Source organism: Nerophis ophidion, linkage group LG13 (genome assembly GCF_033978795.1).
Source record: "Nerophis ophidion isolate RoL-2023_Sa linkage group LG13, RoL_Noph_v1.0, whole genome shotgun sequence".
Taxonomy (NCBI): Eukaryota; Metazoa; Chordata; class Actinopteri; order Syngnathiformes; family Syngnathidae; genus Nerophis; species Nerophis ophidion.
In genome coordinates this window covers 15,690,746-15,711,227 of record NC_084623.1, presented here as the reverse complement: position 1 = coordinate 15,711,227, position 20,482 = coordinate 15,690,746, and the positions used below count along the sequence as shown (strand labels likewise).

At 41.1% G+C, this 20,482-nt stretch overlaps 1 protein-coding gene across 3 annotated transcripts in view; it reads right to left on the bottom strand.

Annotated features, from left to right (window-relative positions):
- The window catches only part of hdac4 (histone deacetylase 4), a 212,245-nt gene that overhangs the window by 9,070 nt on the left and 182,693 nt on the right, over positions 1-20,482 (bottom strand). For all 3 annotated transcript variants that reach the window (XM_061918453.1, XM_061918452.1, XM_061918451.1), the window contains 2 exons: positions 1,948-2,032; positions 1,697-1,838 (listed from right to left, as the gene is read on the bottom strand). In XM_061918453.1, coding sequence (XP_061774437.1) covers positions 1,697-1,838; positions 1,948-2,032 — 227 coding nt within the window. The remainder of the gene's footprint in view (positions 1-1,696; positions 1,839-1,947; positions 2,033-20,482) is intronic.

Here is a 20,482-nt window from a genome sequence, read left to right as displayed (position 1 = left end):
GAATGTCATGTGGTCAGATGAAACCAAAATAGAACTTTTTGGTATAAACTCAACTCGTCGTGTTTGGAGGAAGAAGAATACTGAGTTGCATCCCAATAACACAATACCTACTGTGAAGCATGGGGGTGGAAACATCATGCTTTGGAGCTGTTTTTCTGCTAAGGGGACAGGACGATTGATCCCAAAAAAGCAGTACTGTTGCCTCATTGCATTGTGGGTAACTATGTCTTTTTTTGACCTATTGCATTTAGGGTACAGAGTGCATTATCACTTTTGCAGATCAATGGATGGATAATTTAGTAGTGGGTTTTTTTAAATATAATAATAATAATATACTGTATTTTTCGGACCATAAGGCGCACTTAAAATCCTTTCATTGTCTCAAAAATCGACAATGTGTCTAATGTCCGGAATAATTCTGGTTGTGCTTACCAACCTCGAAATTGTTTTATTTTGGTACATGGTGTAATGATAAGTGTAATGATAAGTGTGACCAGTAGATGGCAGTCACACATAAGAGATACGCGTGGACTGCAATATGACACCATTAAACAACACCAAAACTTTAAATGTTCCATTGAAAATAAAGAGCATTACACTCGGTCACTCACAAATCCGTCAAAATGTTTTAGTATGACTTTGAAGCTGCACCGCTTGATGTATTGTTGGCCCATTGCGGCTATCGTAGTCAGAGATACACATTTTATGGTGTGTGTGTATAAGGACCGCATATTATCCGTCATTTTGTTTCACAATTTTTTGCAAAACCAAATTTTCTTACCTTCTGGTACCTGCTGATTTGTATTTGAGATCTGCATAAGTCATGAAAATTTGCGCAGGTCTGCCACTGTAGTCCGTGGGGATGCCGTAGTGGATAAGCTTCTTCTTTTTCACTATCTTTTTGTTGTGGGACATTCACCCTCTACTTTTGCCATTTCTAATGTAAAGTAGCGTTTTAACTTATATCTCGCTATGGAACTTTACATAATTAAAATCTAACACCAAGAATAGACATTTGAAAGGCAATTTAAAACAAATAAAGAATAGTGAACAACAGGCTGAATAAGTGTACGTTATATGACGCATAAATAACCAACTGAGAAGGTGCCTGGTATGTTAACGTAACATATTATGGTAAGAGTCATTCAAATAACTATAACATATAGAACATGCTATACGTTTACCAAACAATCTGTCACTCCTAATCGATAATTGTAATCTGCAGTACATGATTTCCTTTTCGGTGCCATTTTTGTTCAGCCCTTCTCAGTTTTTATAAGTTACCGCCAAAGTTAAAATAATCCATTTTAATAGCTACGCCAGTAGCATATAACATATAGCAGTTAACATTTCGAGACCCACAATGCACTTCTGCCATGACCCTCCCCCGCTGAATTCTTATTGGTTGACGTGTATGTGACGATTGCTGACATTTTCTTCGTCTCTTCCGCGAATGAGATAAATAATTTTATTTGATATTTTACGGTAATATGTTAATAATTTCACACATAAGTCGCTCCGGAGTATATGTCGCACCTCCGGCCAAACTATGAAAAAACCTGCGACTTATAGTCCGAAAAATACGGTACATAAGCAAAATTCCAAAAAAGTGTAGTTCACCTTTAAAGTGAAAATACAAATAATACAAATATATTTCATGCACATGCCACGTTCTCTCCCAGCTAGTGCCACCTACTTCTCTCCGATGTTCTTGTTGGCGACAGACAGCGAAGCCATGGCAGAGACGGTCTCCGCCTCTTCAGCGTCGCGTCTCAGAGCTTCGCTCAAAGAGCATCCGAGCGTGGAGGCAGAGCGTTGTAGCGAGCGCCAGTATTTACCTGCGACCAAGACAAGCAAAACGTGAATCTCCGTGTTGGTTTGTTTGGGCGTAGAATAGCGGATTGAGCATGTAATCAATCAAGTACATGAAGGAAAACAATGACTCACTGTGAGCTTCAACAACTTTCTCCATTGAGTGGACAGCATTTGTGTTTGGCCTTTGATGCAACACATCATCTGGGATGGGTTCCAACTGAAACAGAACACACATCTAAGAGTGTAATAGATTTGAGTACATCGGTGCTTTACTTAAGTTATTAACACCTTTTATAATTGGGAACCTTGGCAACGTACACCGGGGGTAATAAATAATTTCATCCACTTAAAGACATAAAGTGTACATTTTTTTGTAGCTGCAGGTCAACGGCGGGAGAAAAAACAACAAAAACAAATCGGTCTATATATCTAGCAAATCCACTTGTATTTAATTGGAAAATGTATTTCTAAGCAAAAAGGTGGGACCTTGGATCAAAGGAATTCTGGAAGGATGCCATTCCAACTAAAGGTTGCAAGAAGTCTGCGATGAGGTGGCGACTTGTCCAGAGTGTAACTCGCCTTCCCCCCGATTGTAGCTGAGATAAGCACCGGCATCCCCCGCCACCCCGAAGGGAATAAGCGGTACAAAATGGATGGATGGTTTCAAGAATGGATGAATACCTTTTACATTTAAACAGAGTGGGTACCAATTGCTGATATTCAATGGTACAGATTTTTAGTATGTATATATGTGTGTCTTTTCAAATGTGCTAATGAATGTTAATTGTTTAAAACATACATATATATATATATATATATATATATATATATATATATATATATATATATATATATATATATATATATATATATATATATATATATATATATATATATATATATATATAGGTGTAGGAAAAATCACAAGACTACTTCATCTCTACAGAACTGTTTCATGAGGGGTTCCCTCAATCATCAGGAGATGATTGAGGGAACCCCTCATGAAACAGTTCTGTAGAGATGAAGTAGTCTTGTGATTTTTCCCACACCTACATATTGCGCTCTACCACGGTATCGAGCACTATTCTCTGGATAATCCAATCAAGATATATATATATATATATATATATATATATATATATATATATATATATATATATATATATATATATATATATATATATATATATATATATATATATATATATATATATATATATATACATAGTACAGTGGTTTATTCCTTATACAGGGGTAGAGCTGAATATACGTTAGGTCAGGGAAAAACACGGAGGCTATTTCACACCTGGTTTCCCTGCTCTTCAGGGGATTTTATCCTAGGGCTGGGCGATTTCTTAATATCTCGATATTTTTAGGCCATATCGGGATACCGATTTAAATCTCGATATTTTGCCTTAGCCTTGAATGAACACTTGATACATATAATCACAGCAGTATGATGATTTATGTGTCTACATTAAAACATTCTTGTTCATACTGCATTAATATATGCTCATTTGAAACTTTCATGCAGAGAGTGAAATCACAACTAAGTCAATTGACCAAAACTGTATTTATTAAAGTTATTAGCAGGTGACTTTTCAAATGATGCTACATATTAGCAGTAATGCAACGCTTGTGCCCCACACTTGACAAAGTAAAGTTGTCTGTATAACATATTCCCGCTTGAAGCCGAACCACCGCCAGATGATGGACCCCTGCTGTTTTTCTTGGAAATTAATTTTTCTTTCATTAGCACCTTCTTTCTCTCGTATTACCCCTCGCACGGCTTCGCTAGCATCACAGCTAACGTTACAGAGTCCGCTACCCCTCTGCTCCGTGTATGACGTGACAATATGTGATGTGTGTAAGTTTGTGCGCTTTATGTCTGTGAGAAGGAGACACAAGAAGGAGTGGAAAGAGTCTGTAGTGTAATGCCCGCAGCTAAAAGCAACTGCGTGAGAACGTATACTCAAATATCACGATATAGTCATTTTCTATATCGCATAGAGACAAACCCGCTATGTATCGCGTATATCGATATATCGCTCAGCCCTAATTTATCCCGAAGAACAGGGAAACCTGCGAAACAAGTTTCTAGGCATGAAATAGCCTCTGTGCTTTTTCCCGAAATATATATATATATATAAATATATATATATATATATATATATATATATATATATATATATATATATATATATATATATATTAGGGCTGTCAATGGTAACGTGTTATTGTGATTAATAAAAAGATATATATGTATAAATGCCAAAAGGGCAGCATGCATTGCATAGGTAGTGATCTTGTGTCAGGCAAGTGTGATAAAACCGAGGTAATTAGTATTGAAGAGACAAACTTTCCTTTATGGGCGCATATCAAGTTTAAAATAGCCTATAAAAGTAAAACACGAATGTGAGGATCGCACTGCTAGCACGGATGCTACATGGACAGCAAACAGAGGTGTATATTGTAGCGTCCCGGAAGTGTTAGTGCTGCAAGGGGTTCTGGGTATTTGTTCTGTTGTATTTATGTTGTGTTACGGTGCGGGTATTCTCCTGAAATGTGTTCGTCAGTCTTGTTTGGTGTGGGTTCACAGTGTGGCGCATATTTGTAACAGAGTTAAAGTTGTTCATACGGCCACCTTCAGTGTGACCTGTATGGCTGTTGACCTGTGAAAGCTGCATATATTATGTGACTTGGCTGACTGTATGGAGGAAAAGCGGACGTGACGACAGGTTGTAGAGGACGCTAAAGGCAGTGCCTTTAAAGGGGAACATTATCACAATTTCAAAACGGTTAAAAACAATAAAAATCAGTTCCCAGTGGCTTGTTGTATTTTTTGAAGTTTTTTTCAACATTTTACCGGTCCCCGAATATCCCTAAAAAAAGCTTTAAAGTGCTTGATTTTCGGTATTTGCGATGCGACTGTCCATTTCCCTGTGACGTCGTACAGCGCTGCCAATGTAAACAAACAACGGCGAATAGCACAGCAAGATATAGCGACATTAGCTTGGATTCAGACTCGGATTTCAGCGACTTAAGCAATTTAACAGATTACGCATGTATTGAAACGGATGGATGGAGTATGAAAGTATTGAAGAAGAAACTGAAGCTATTGAGCGAATAGCTATTGACGCTATTCATAGCCATAGCATGGCCGAATAGCTGCGTTAGCATCGCCGGTAAAATGTGCGGACCAAACGATCAGGACTTTCGCATGTCGTGACACTGGAGCAACTTAAATCCTTCGATTGGTAAGTGTTTTTTTTGCATTAAATGTGGGTGGAAGTAAACGTAATATAGTTGCAAATGCATCTGCAGGTTATCCATACATCTCTGTGCCATGTCTGCTTTAGCACCGCCGGTAAATAGCATGTTAGCATCGATTAGCGTAGCATGTTACCATCGATTAGCTGGCAGTCAACAACAAAAGTCACCTTTTTGAATTTGTTGACTTTATGGTTGCAAATGCATCTGCAGGTTATCCATACATCTCTGTGCCATGTCTGCTTTAGCACCGCCGGTAAATAGCATGTTAGCGTTGATTAGCATAGCATGTTAGCATCGATTAGCTGGCAGTCACGCCGCAACCAAATATGTCTGATTAGCACATAAGTCAACATCAACAAAACTCGCCTTTGTGATTTCGTTGAATTTATCGTTGCAAATGCATCTGCAGGTTATCCATACATCTCTGTGCCATGTCATTGCCGGTAAAATGTGGAGAGACTCCCGCACATTCTGGCGGCAGACACTTTCGCATCTTCGGGCCAATGGTGCAACTTGAATCCCTCCCTGTTAGTGTTGTTACACCCTCCGACAACACACCGATGAGGCATGATGTCTCCAAGGTTCCAAAAAATAGTTGAAAAAACGGAAAATAACAGAGCTGAGACCCAATGTTTACAATGTGTTGAAAATGAAAATGGCGGCTGTATTACCACGGCGACGTCACATTCTGACGTCATCGCCTCCAGAGAGTTAAACAGAAAGGCGTTTAATTCGCCAAAATTCACCCATTTAGAGTTCGGAAATCGGTTAAAAAAATATATTGTCTTTTTTCGGCACCATCAAGGTAAATATTGACACTTACATAGGTCTGGTGATAATGTTCCCCTTTAAGGCACGCCCCCAATATTGTTGTCAGGGTGAAAATCGGGAAAAATTCGGGAGAATGGTTGCCCCAGGAGATTTTCGGGAGGGGCACTGAAAAATCGTGAGGGTTGTGAATTATATTTATATAGTGAAGTGAAGTGAATTATATTTATATAGCGTTTTTCTCAAGTGACTCAAAGCGCTTTACATAGTGACACCCAATATCTAAGTTACATTTTAAACCAGTGTGGGTGGCACTGGGAGCAGGTGGGTAAAGTGTATTGCCCAAGGACACAACGGCAGTAACTAGGATGGCACAAGCGGGAATCGAACCTGCAACCCTCAAGTTGCTAGCACGGCCACTCTACCAACCGAGCTATGCCGCTATGCCGGGTTGGCAAGTAGGGTTTTAAACGATGGCATTGTTGTTCGCGGACACGGATTAGGTTAGGTGGGATTTACCCCGGATAACCTTAGTGTAGATGGGGATTTAATAGATCAGGCCCTAACTGTTGTCTCCCAGGCGTCTTTGAGTGCAAACCACAGGTCAAGAGGTGGAGAACGACCTGAACTTGCTGACTCAGTATGAAAACGGGCTGCAGTTTCACACCTCAAGAGCCCGACTGCTTTATGACGAAAACTACAATGCGGTCTTTGTACTGTGACCTACCCCAAGGACACATACTCGTGGAAACTGCCTACACACACAAAGCATACTTAGGCCGCTCAAACACACACTTTAGAGAGCACAGTTAAACTAACAACACTATCCAAGCTGTCGGTCACACAGCCTCCCCCCACCCAAGTGCCTTTCCAAGTCGGAATCATTTCATTTCCCCTTTTGGCCGGCTGCAAACACCACACTTTTGTTGTGCATAACCAATCACATATCTTTTTTTTTTTTTTTAATCAATCATGACCCTTACTGATGTCATGTAAACCAACAGAAGCCCACAAAGAAGAGACTTGTGCAAGAGCCAAAAAGAAGAGGAGAATGTCAAAGGCTTTTTTTTTTTCCATCCAGGTCAGGATATTTCCTTTAATTTGAACAAATAACATGTGGGAGGGGTCGTTTGGGGGAGGAAAAAAAGGAAGAGGCAGTGCAGGGAGAAGGATACTTTAATCCTGCTGTGTCACGCCAAACTACATCATGCACACAGGAATAGACATGGTGCTGGAGGACGGACACACATATTGGATATCATTTATATTTGATTAAGTATCATTTATAATTAAGTACCGTATTTCTTTGAATTGCCGCCGGGGCGCAAATTGATTTAAAACCTCTTCTCCTTCCTGTGCTTACCAAAGGCATGCGGTAAAAGTAAGCATGCGCTAATTATTTTAAAACCTCTTCTCACTCCGGCACTTACCAAAGGCATGCAGTAAAAATTTGAGTTTGATGTAAGGATACCATCATGAAAAGTACATTTAATAAAAAAAAACGTTATTATGTTCTTACTTTTACTTATAAATGAAATCCATGGCAGCTCCTTCTGATCAAAAGCATCGATAACTTGATTATAGAAGTCTTCCTTATCTTTCTTCAGTTTTAAAAGTCTCTCTGTTTCGATGGAGATCTTCCTTTATTACCTCCTGCTTCGATTGAAAGTCCAGTTTAGAAAACTGCTATCAGACCGCTGTTATCAGTTAGCTCGGCTCCTCAAGTGCGGGCGACGACAGAATTACCCTCGAACAACTCCCCCTCCCGTTCTGCTCCGTGGGTGATCTCTTTATCCCACCGCTGCCACCAGGAAGTGTTATTGTATAAATAATACACTGGATATTTAGGACTGGAACATGCTTTATTTCAGCCCGGTTGTTTACATAGCCAGCATAGGTGTTACATCCTAAAAGGTCCGTCGTGCATTCGCCGCGTCATATCCGTCCCAGCACAATTCACGTCACTCATTGTCACTTCTTCTGCAGCCAAATAGTCGCAAGAAGGATCACTTGCGCCCTCTACCACCAGGAGGCGGGAGTCATTTAATGACTCATATTTGACAGACGCAGCTACGGTATTGTGACAGTCTCAAGCTGTCGTCTTGCGGGTTCCCAGGACCACCAAGGAAGGACATGGCTTGAGCAGTTTGACTTTGTTTATTTTTCAATAAAACCTCAGTCCAGGTCGCTCTTCCGCTCTTCCTCTCCGCTTGCTCGCCCTCTCCTCGCCTGTCTGTCGGACCGTCGGCTCCACAGGTATATTAATAAAACATAGCTTCTTACTGTAGCTTGGACCTTAAATCCTACTGAACAGCTCTTAATCTTCTTCTCTTTATGCGATTTCAAATTACCGGTATTGAAATCAGCCTCCTCCATTTCGAAAATGATGACAGGGGAAGTGTCACTCGTGACGTCACGAGTTTGACCAGGCGGTAATACTAAGCATGCGCTAATTATTTTGCGAAGCGAGTTTGACCCGGCGGTAATTCAAGGCAGGCACATAATATATGCCCGGCGGCAATTCAAGGAAATACGGTACAGCAACGCACATCTAATCACAACCAGCAGAGAGTAAACAGTAGATCAGGCCTGGGCAATTACTTTGACTCAGGGGCCAAATTTAGAGAAAAAAATGTGTCTGGGGGCCGGTATATCTGATTTTTAGGAACACTAATACCAAACCTGACAATAATGTCTTATTGAATGCTAAAAATGTTATAAAAAAATAATAATTTTATGGAGTTTTAACATTTTTTTACTGAGTGAGACACCCAGAATGTACGTGAAAATAAAAAATGTTACAATATTAACTATGAAGGATAAAACACTGAATATTGACAACAAAATGAACATCACACTCCTTCTCCATCCACATATTTTACAATCATACAAAAATGTAACAAACGCAGCGAAATATTAACACGAAGGGTAAAAAACAAAACAAAACAAAAAAAAACACCTGTAATATGATTTATCTGATATATGACTAAGCTTTAGAACTTCGTTGAAAAAATCTACTTCCCACATTTCAGGCTGACACTCTGTGGAAACACTGCTTGGTGCCTCGTCTGAGCTGCTGTGACTCACATTACCATAGTAACTAATTAGATTAGTATATTGTTTAGTCTTTACTTGAAGGGACAATGCACAGAAACATTAAGGTCAAACACAGATATGTTCTGTACCAGATTATAGCTAAATAGCTCATTTCCATCTGCAGTCCCTGACTACCTAAATTAAAGGGATACAAAAATCATGCAATAAAATTATGACAATAAAATCATACCATATCATGTAATAAAATTAAGAAAAGTCATAAAATGCCCTTTCATGGACACATACTGAATGTACAATACAACTACACCTCATTTACGTCATCACGGTTTAGCTCGGTTGGTAGAGTGGCCGTGCCAGCAACTTGAGGGTTGCAGGTTCGATTCCCGCTTCCGCCATCCTAGTCACTGACGTTGTGTCCTTGGGCAAGACACTTTACTCACCTGCTCCCAGTGCCACCCACACTGGTTTGAATGTAACTTAGATATTGGGTTTCACTATGTAAAGCGCTTTGAGTCACTAGAGAAAAAGCGCTATATAAATATAATTCACTTCACATCACACAAAGAAAATACATGCTTTTGTTCACATCTGTCATCATTTGTAAAAAACAACAACATGATTTTAACACACACACCTCACAATTTACAACAAAAATGCTGTCATGGATAAATATAAAATCATAGTTCCCACCTTATTGACCGTGTGAGCAAAGGCGCAGATTACAACCATTGGAATATTTTGTATAGTTCAAGACTTACGCTGATTTGAAAACATCACTGCACATAGTAATGGCAGCTATGCTTTCCATTTTCCATCCATCCATTTTCTACCGCTTAAAACATGATTACAAAGACATTGTCAGGCTTGCCACTGACAGTTTGTTTGTGTTTTAGTTTCTCCTCTGTGTGTTTAGTATTTCCTGTCCTTAGTTCGTATCAGCACTCTTATTTTGGTTCAGCTTCCTGTTTGTCTCCCTGAGCGCTTTTTCCCCCTCAGCTTCGGCTGTTTGGCACCTGGCCACACCTGGTGTCAATCAGCCCACTCCTATTTGTACCGGCTTTGTCTTCCAGTCAGTGCTGGATTATTGATTTGTCAATGTCACTTCTTGTCGCTCTTGTCATGTATTATCGCTCCTGTCGTGTCGTACCTTGTCGTGTCTTTGCAGCGTAGCGGCAAGCTATATTCGTTTGACGTTTATAGTTTACTGTTTTTTGTTCCCTGCTTCCATTTTGTTCTTTCATTTTACAGGTACGACTTCTGTTTTCCTGCTCGCTACCCGCTAGCTTCCACGCTAGGCCCCTTTTTGTTTTTTTGCAAGCTTCCATGCTAAGTCTCCTTTTTGTTTTCTAGCTCCCATGCTAGTTCTCTTAGTTTGTTATCCGCCTTGTGCGCGCTTTGTGTTAGTACCCTTTCGTTTGTTCTTGTTCTATTATTTTGATTAAATCATGTCCAATTCAATGCCTGCCTCCTTCTCTGCATCTTGGGGTTCGTCAACAACAAACTTTGACAGACATGACACTGAGTAGGTGTTATTATCTTATCAGACAGAAAATAGGCAAATATCACCATTATTAGAGATATTTAATCTTACTTAGATTTCAGTTTTTGCAGTGCACATGAGTGCTTCCCCAGCGTTCCTCCAGGCCAAAGTCAAAAACGACACACCAGCACACCAACCCGAGACTAAACCCCGAGCTCTCCGTCAAAGCGAGGTCAGGGGTTCTCTGGGGGTTTTGCGGGGTTGCCTGTCTGACTGATTGACAGCTGGGCCTCACGCTTATAAACTTTAATGGCTCATGTCAGGGTCCTCCAGGGGCCCCCACCTGGCAGGAATGGCAAACACATATACGCCAAACTATGGAGGAGCAGACCTCGTCCATGGTGACTCCCATTCCCGGTTGATGTGACATAAAGACTGACTAGGGGCCGGGGGGGGGCAATGGTTCAGAGCCACTATATGGCACTATGTGTCTCCTCGCAGTGACCGGCAAACAAAACGGAGACCTTGTGGAAAGCGAAGAGTGAGGAATGTGCGCCGGTATAAACATTCCACGGAGGAGGCTGGAACAAAAACAGTGGAACGAGGTGGGATTCCACTTGTTCAGCAAAAGAAAAGGTGCACAAGGCATCCATTGTTTACTGTTGTGTCTGTGTGCACATGTTACCAGTCACCAAAACCTGTTGATTATGTCATGCTAACTGAGCGAGGTAATGGCGTGCCTTGTGTAAACGCGCCGATCTTTTCCACTTGGGGGTGGAGGGTATGTGAGGTTGAATTGTCGGGTCGAAAGGGGACAGGTGAGTTTAAGCGTATCTTTTTGCGGTGTTTTTCAACCTTTTTTGAGCCGAGGCACATTTTTTGCGTTGAAAAAACGACCAGCAGAAATCATTAAAAAAATTACCGTATTTTTCCGACTATAAGTCGCAGTTTTTTTTCATAGTTCAGCCGGGGGTGCGACTTATACTCAGGAGCGACTTATGTGTGAAATTATTAAAGGGAAACATTATCACCAGACCTATGTAAGCGTCAATATATACCTTGATGGTGCAGAAAAAAGACCATATATTCTTTTCACCGATTTCCGAATTCTAAATGGGTGAATTGTGGCGAATTAAACGCCTTTCTGTTTATCGCTCTTTTTGCGATGACGTCAGAACGTGACGTCTCCGAGGTAATACAGCCGCCATTTTAATTTTCAACACATTACAAACACCGGGTCTCAGCTCTGTTATTTTCCGTTTTTTCAACTATTTTTTGGAACCTTGGAGACATCATGCCTCGTCGGTGTGTTGTCGGAGGGTGTAACAACACTAACAGGGAGGGATTCAAGTTGCACCACCGGCCAGACGATGCGAAAGTGTCTGCCGCCAGACCCCCATTGAATGTGCCAACGTGTCTCCACATTTTACCGGCGATGACAGACATGGCACAGAGATGTATGGATAACCTGCAGATGCATTTGCAACAATAAAGTCAACGAAATCACAAAGGTGAGTTTTGTTGATGTTGACTTATGTGCTAATCAGACATATTTGGTTGCGGCGTGACTGTCAGCTAATCGATGCTAACATGCTACGCTAATCGACGCTAACATGCTATTTACCGGCGGTGCTAAAGCAGACATGGCACAGAGTTGTATGGATAACCTGCAGATGCATTTGCAACTATAAAGTCAACGAATTCACAAAGGTGAGTTTTGTTGATGTTGACTGCCAGCTACTCGATGCTAAAATGCTACACTAATTGATGCTAACATTCTATTTACCGGCGGTGCTAAGGCAGCCATGGCACAGAGATGTATGGATAACCTGCAGATGCATTTGCAACTATATTACGTTTCCTTCCACCCACATTTAATGCGAAAAAAACACTTACCAATCGAAGGATTTAAGTTGCTCCAGTGTCACGAGATGCGAAAGTCCTGATCGTTTGGTCCGCACATTTTACCGGCGATGCTAACGCAGCTATTCGGCCATGCTATGGCTATGAATAGCGTCAATAGCTATTCGCTCAATAGCTTCAGTTTTTTCTTCAATACTTTCATACTCCAACCATCCGTTTCAATACATGCGTAATCTGTTAAATCGCTTATGTCGCTGAAATCCGAGTCTGAATCCGAGCTAATGTCGCTATATCTTGCTGTGGTATTCGCCGTTGTTTGTTTACATTGGCAGCACTGTATGACGTCACAGAGAAATGGATAGTCGTATCGTAAACAGCGAAAATCAAGCACTTTAAAGCTGTTTTTAGGGATATTCGGGGACCGGTAAAATTTTGAAAAAAACTTCAAAAAATACAACAAGCCACTGGGAACTGATTTTTATTGTTTTTAACCCTTTTGAAATTGTGATAATGTTCCCCTTTTAAGGACAAACTTGCAATAATAAACATATGTTTAATGTACCCCTAAGATTTTTTTGTTAAAATAAAGCCAATAATGACATTTTTTGGTGGTTCCCTTTATTTAGAAAAGTACCGAAAGACATTTTGGTATCAAAATATTGGTACGGGGACAACACTAGTAGAAACTTTAGATAAAATAATGTGAAGTCCTTGCCAGAGGTAAAAAAACTAAACAAAAAAAATAAGAACTTGAACCCCCCCCCAGCTCAATGCACCATTGATGTTTTCCAGCTACATTCCATGTCCATTACAGAGACCTTCACTGATATTATGATAAAGACGGCTTGCTTCCTGTTGTTTTGATATGATCAGGGACATTTTCAGGCTCTCCGTGGTTGCCATCCGCTATCAAAGCCCCAGACAGCTTGAACGACCTGCCTTTTATCACGGCTGACATCACCAGTTGGTTGGGAGTCAAGAAAGCTATGTTGACACTGGGGAAATTTGCCTTGGTCACGCTTTCACCTTGGTTAATCAATGTTTCTCAAAAGGTATTCCGGAGTTTTTTTTTTGTTTTTTTTTTGCTGCACACGCGGAGAAACAATTGCACCACATAAAAGCTTTGCAGGGTGAAAGTAAATTACTATCCCACACTGCAAAAAGTCAGTGTTCAAAAACAAGAAAAAATAGAAAAAAAGAGGGGTATTTTATTGAAACTAAGCAAAATTATCTGCCAATAGGATAAGAAAATTCGGCTTGTCAAGACTTTCCAAAACAAGTAAAATGAGCTAACCTCAATGAACCCCAAAATACCTTAAAATAAGTATATTCTCACTAATAACAAGTGCACTTTTCTTGGTAGAAAAAAAAATAGACCTTTTTGCTCAATATGTTAAAAAATAATCTTAAATTAAGTAAACGCTAGTGCCATTATCTTGACATAATATGCATCATGATTTTTGTTGGGGAGGAGACCCTGCCCCAAGTGGAGGAGTTCAAGTACCTAGGAGTCTTGTTCACGAATGAGGGAAGAGTGGATCGGTGCGGCGTCTTCAGTAATGCGGACGTTGTATCGATCCGTTGTGGTGAAGAAGGAGTTGAGCCGGAAGGCAATGCTCTCAATTTACCGGTCGATCTACGTTCCCATCCTCACCTATGGTCATGAGCTTTGGGTCATGACCGAAAGGACAAGATTACGAGTACAAGCGGCCGAAATGAGTTTTCTACGCCGTGTGGCGGGGCTCTCCCTTAGAGATAGGGTGAGAAGCTCTGTCATCCGGGAGGAACTCAAAGTAAAGCCGCTGCTCCTCCACATCGAGAGGAGCCACATGAGGTGGTTCGGGCATCTGGTTAGAATGTCACCTGAACGCCTCCCTCGGGAGGTGTTTAGGGCACATCCAACCCAGGACACGTTGGGAAGACTCCCGGCTGGCCTGGGAACGCCTCGGGATCCCCCGGGAGGAGCTGGACGAAGTGGCTGGGGAGAAGGAAGTCTGGGCTTCCCTGCTTAGGCTGCTGCCCCCGCGACCCGACCTCGGATAAGCGGAGGAAGATGGATGGATGGATTTTTGTTTTTCATGCTTGAAATAAGAAATTATTACTCAAAGGCCTACTGAAATTAAATTTTCTTATTCAAACAGGAATATCAAGTCCATTTTCTGCGTCATACTTGATCATTTCGCAATATTACCATGTTTTTGCTGAAAGGATTTAGTAGAGAACATCGACGATAAAGTTCGCAACTTTTGGTCGCTAATAAAAAAGCCCTGCCTTTACCGGAAGTCGCAGACCATGACGTCACTGGTGTGGGGGCTCCTCACATCTGAACATTGTTTATAATGTGAGCCTCCGGCGTCAAGAGCTGTTCTGACCGAGAAAGCGACAATTTCCCCATTAATTTGAGCGAGGATGAAAGATTCGTGGATGAGGATATTAATAGTGAAGGACTAGAAAAAAATAAATAATAATAAAATAAAGGCGATTGCATTGGGAGTGATTTAGATGTTTTTAGACACATTTACTAGGATAATTCTGGGAAATTCCTTATTGTGTTGCTAGTGTTTTAGTAAGTTAAATAGTACCTGATAGTGGGAGGTGTGTGTTCACGGGTGTGTTGACGCCAGTCTCTGAGGTAAGTCATGGCAGCTGCATGGACGGCGCAAGCTCTGCTGATCTCCGGTAAGAGGCGACTTTTTACCACAATTTCCTCACCCAAAACTGCCGGTTTACATGTAGTTTGCTTGACCGCTCTGATCCATAGTAAAGCTTCACCTCCGGGAATTTTAAACAAGGAATCACTGTGTGTTTGTGTGGCTAAAGGCTAAATTTTCCCACCTCCATCTTTCTACTTTGACTTCTCCATTATTAATTGAAAAATTGCAAAAGATTCAGCAACACAGATGTCAAAAATACTGTGTAATTGCGCGATGTAAAGAGACGACTTTTAGCCGCAAGTGGTGCAGGCTAATATGTCCCCTCCAAGCAATAACGTCACAAACACGCGTCATCATTCCGCGACGTTTTCAACAGGAAACTCCGCGGGAAATTTAAAATTGTAATTTAGTAAACTAAAAAGGCCGTGTTGGCATGTGTTGCAATGTTAATATTTCATTATTGATATATAATATCAATAGCTCGGTTGGTAGAGCGGCCGTGCCAGCAACTTGAGGGTTGCAGGTTCGATCCCCGCTTACACCATCCTAGTCACTGCCGTTGTGTCCTTGGGCAAGACACTTTACCCACCTGCTCCCAGTGCCACCCACACTGGTTTAAATGTAACTTAGATATTGGGTTTCACTATGTAAAGCGCTTTGAGTCACTAGAGAAAAAGCGCTATATAAATATAATTCACAATTCACAGACTGCGTGGTCGGTAGTAGTGAGTTTCAGTAGGACTTTAAAAAAAGACGTTTTCTACTTGCAACAGTTGATATTCTAGTTTCAAGCATGTTTTACTCAATACAGGTCATAAATTCTCAGCAACAAGCTGTAATATCTTACTGAGATCATTTAGGACCAAAACCCTCAAAACAAGTAAAACACAAACATAAAATCTGCTTAGTGAGAAGAATCATCTTATCAGACAGAAAATAAGCAAATATCACCCTTATATGAGATATTTAATCTTACTTCGATTTCAGTTTTTGCAGTGCACTAAGCCTATCCAAAACACTTTTTTTCAGACACGTGAAAGGCACACCACACCGTTCCCTTCAAACAATAGTTTCCTCCCTCTCCGCTTCGAATGATTATCGCATTTTCTTGTACTACGTGATCCCTCTAGCCCGGGCCGACCCCGACTGAAAGAGGTGTGAGTGTAACTGCTTTCAGATGTGGACCAGTGACGTGGGCCCTCGGAGCGCGGGTGAGCGTCCTGCAGGGCCGAGGCAATTGACGCTCGACGCCTCCTGCCTATTTTCGCATTTTCAACTCTCCGTGGCACTCATCCAGTGACCTCCTTCAAAAAAAAAAAAAAAAAAAGCCCCTGCCACGTCTGGTGCTCCTCAGGCTGCTGAAACCTTAGATGCACACCACCGGGTCCACTTCAGTTGTTTTTTTTTTTTCCCAGCGCAGCGGTGGCACGGGAAGTCTTACGTGCAATTTTGAGGACCGCCAAAAACATCAGCCCCGTAGAAGTATCCCGAAATTCACTTTAATCTACATGTATTGAAGCTCAAAAGTGCGGATGAACAGGTTTAAATTTTTTGACCACTATGTATATGATATTTGATAAGATGGCGTACTCCCTCACCTGAAAAGGAGACTACTAACATCCAAGGACAAAGATACAAACTATGGGAGACCGGGCTTTTTGCTCCGCCGCTCCCAGTCTGTGGAACGCTCTCCCTGACCACCTGAGGCCACCACAGACTGTGATTGCTTTTAAAAAAGGCTTAAAAACCCTTCTTTTAAAAAAAGCCTTGTTATAGATATATGCATACTGGTTCTAGCTATTAGGCTGTTGTAGTTTTTATTTGTACCTTTTTTTATTATCTTTTTATTATTATTATTTTAATACACTGTAGCCTGCGATGAGGTGGCGACTTGTCCAGGGTGTACACCGCCTTCCGGCCTATTGTAGCTGAGATAAGCACCAGTGCCCCCCCGCGACCCTTAAAAGGGAGTAAGCGGTAGAAAATGGATGGATGGGTGCTGGTTAGCGCCTTGCATGGCAGCTCCCTCCATCAGTGTGTGAATGTGTGTGTGAATGTGGAAATAGTGTCAAAGCGCTTTGAGTTCCTTAAAAAAGGTAGAAAAGCGCTATACAAGTATAACCCATTTACCATTTACCATATATGCATATTGGTTCAAGCTATTAGGCTGTTCTAGTTTTTATTTGTACCTATTTTTATTATCTTTTTATTATTATTATTATTATTATTATTTTAATACACTGTAGCCTACCATGAGGTGGCGACTTGTCCAGGGTGTACGCCACCTTCCGCCCGATTGTAGCTGAGATAAGCACCAGCGCCCCCCTGCGACCCCAAAAGGGAATAAGCGGTAGAAAATGGATGGATGGATGGATATATGCATACTGGTTCTAGCTATTAGGCTGTTCTAGTTTTTATTTGTACCTATTTTTATTATCTTTTTATTATTATTATTATTAGTATTTTAATACACTGTAGCCTGCCATGAGGTGGCGACTTGTCCAGGGTGTACGTCGCCTTCCGCCCGATTGTAGCTGAGATAAGCACCAGCGCCCCCCCCGCGACCCCAAAGGGAATAAGCGGTAGAAATGGATGGATGGATGGATACACTGTAGCATTTTGAGGTTGTTTGCTCAATGTAAAGTGTTTTTTACAAATACAATCTATCATTACTATTACCGTAATTCCTTGAATTGCCGCCGGGGCGCTAATTAATTTAAAACCTCTTCTCACTCCTGCGCTTACCAAAGGCATGCGGTAAAAGTAAGCATGCGCTAATTATTTTAAAACCTCTTCTCACTCCGGCACTTACCAAAGGTATGCAATAAAAATTTGAGTGTGATGTAAGCTTGGACCTTAAATCCTACTGATTAGCTCTTAATCTTCTTCCCTTTATGCGATTTCAAATTACCGGTATTGAAATCAGCCTCCTCCCCTTTGAAAATGATGACAGGGGAAGTGTCGCTCGTGACGTCACGAGTTTGACCAGGCGGTAATTCAAGGCAGGCGCATACTATATGCAATTCGGAAAGGAAATACGGTATATCTGTCTCCGTTATCCATAGGTTTATCTATAACCCATAAAGTAGGCATGGACGGAGATATTTCTCAGCATGTGTTTATCCCAGCCGGCACGTTAATACGCTGACACACAACATCCGGATTCCCATCATGCATTGCTTCAAAACTACGGCAAGTAGTAATGTTCAAAAACATAATAGAGACGAAGCAGAAGAAGGGAACAGAGACATGGCGACGACGAGTAAGAAGAAGAAGTACGCCTGCAAGTTCCAAAATGATTGGGAAAAATAACTTCAGTTCATCCAAGACAGCTCGAAGGGGAAGGGGTATTCTGCCTGCAAATGTATATATAAATATATATTTATGAATACTTGAAAATATCTACACCCCTGCCCCCATCTCCCGAATTTGGAGGTCTCAAGGTTGGCAAGTATGACTATACTGCCTCTGAAACGTACCGGTCCGCCTACTTTCCCTAAATATCTAAAAGTATTCATATTCTCTTCATGTCACATTATGCTCCTTCCAGCACTGTTGTTTTTAGGTTATATAGTTTTTATCCAATCAGAATTCAGCTAGCTTATGTTGCCATGCTGTACCAAATCTGCCAGAGGCCTTCAGAATCAACAATGAGGGCGTCCGTGCACTGTAAGTGAAAAGGCACATACAGTTGATATACAGTTGCGATAGCCAATCAGATCAGGAGTTGTTTGTCGGTAAGGCCTTCTAACTGTGATGTTTTGCTGGCATCGTGGTGCGGGTTTGTTCTCTCGAGAATCCAGTTGGATATGGACACAGCGTGAAGGTAAGAAATGATGATTTATTATAAACAAAAGAACAGACGAGGAACAGAAAACACTTGCACAAGGCACTAAAGACAAAACGAACAGAACTAGCATGGGAGCTGGAAGAACTAAAAACGCTAGCATGTGAGCTAGGGAACAAACAAAAGAATAGCGTGGAAGCTAACAAGTATCAAAAAATAATTATTTACCACAACCGGGAATCAGCGTCGTCACCTGTTGCATGGAACAGAAACTAAAATGCGAGAATGAGTAACGGAAAAGGCAGGCTTAAATAAGGACAGTAATTAGGAGGGAGGTGCGCGTCTAAAACAAAAGGCAGGTGACACAAATGCGTGACTATGGCAACGGAAACAAACAGGAAGTGCCACCAGGAACTAAGGAAGACAAATACAAAACAGGATGTGATACAAAAACAGAACAAAACCAGAAAATGACATGATCCGAGCAGCGGATCATGACACTTGCTGGCCTATGGCAGATAAATATAGGGATGTTATGAGCTAGGTAACATAAGAACTCCATTACCCAGCATGCCACAGTCGTGAAGAGCATGCCCAGTAGCCCCGTTTAGGTTGAATGTAGCCATTTTTGACGAGCAACTTGTGGAGTAGAGTTTAAGAACTCAGCCAATACGCCTCATCTGCATCTTTTATGATTTGACAAGACAACACATATATTTGCAAGGCCATTTTCAAGAAGGATATTTAAAAAGAAACTACATCTTGTGGGACCACGTCGCCCAACCCTGGAAGGTCGAATGAGTTCTACAAATTTTGAGTTCAGACATATTTTATCAATGCATTTTTTTTACGTTTAATATGTTTTTTGATGGTAGTCGGACATCGCTGAAGGCCTAGGTGGGAAACGCACGGCTCGCCACTACTGGATTGGTGTATTGAGTTCTTCATGAGTAAAAAAAACTGTACGCGCAAGGCAAACAGAACAGATTTTATTTTTACCAAAGCAAAAAATGACAACACAAAACGCACCCTTAAAAGACAAAGGAGAGAAGGTGGGACTAGTTGCCATAGAGACGCTGGATCGCTTCCTAAACATTGCTGTTTGAATATGGCACTGTTTTTCAACTTTTTTTGAGCCAAGGCACATTTTTTGCCTTAAAAAAATCCGGAGGCACACCTCCAGCAGAAATCATTGAAAAACGAAACTGACAGTAAAGAGTCCTTTTTACAAATGTTGGATATACATTTTAAACCAAAACCAACCAATATAGCTCTTGTCTCAAAGTAGATGTACTGTCACGACCTGTCACATCACACCCTGACTTATTTGGACTTTTTTGTTGTTTTCCTGTGTGTAATATTTGAGTTATTGGTGGCTTTTTCTCGTATTTTTGGTATTTTCCTGTAGCACTGTCATGTCTTCCTTTGAGCGATATTTCCCGCATCTACTTTGTTTTAGTAATCAAGGATATTTCAGTTGTTTTATCCTTCTTTGAAGGGACATTGTTGATTATCATGTCATGTTTGGATGTACATTGTGGACGCCGTCTTTGCTCCACAGTAAGTCTTTGCTGTCGTCCAGCATTCTGTTTTTGTTTTCTTTGCAGCCAGTTCAGTTTTAGTGTTGTTCTGCATAGCCATCCCTAAGCTTAAATGCATTTTCTTAGGGTTATTTTTAGTTTAAGCATTGGACACCTTTTACCTGCACCCTGCCTCCCGCTGTTTACGACATCTACAAAGCAATTACTCACCTACTGATATGGAAGACTATTTCATGGTTACTCT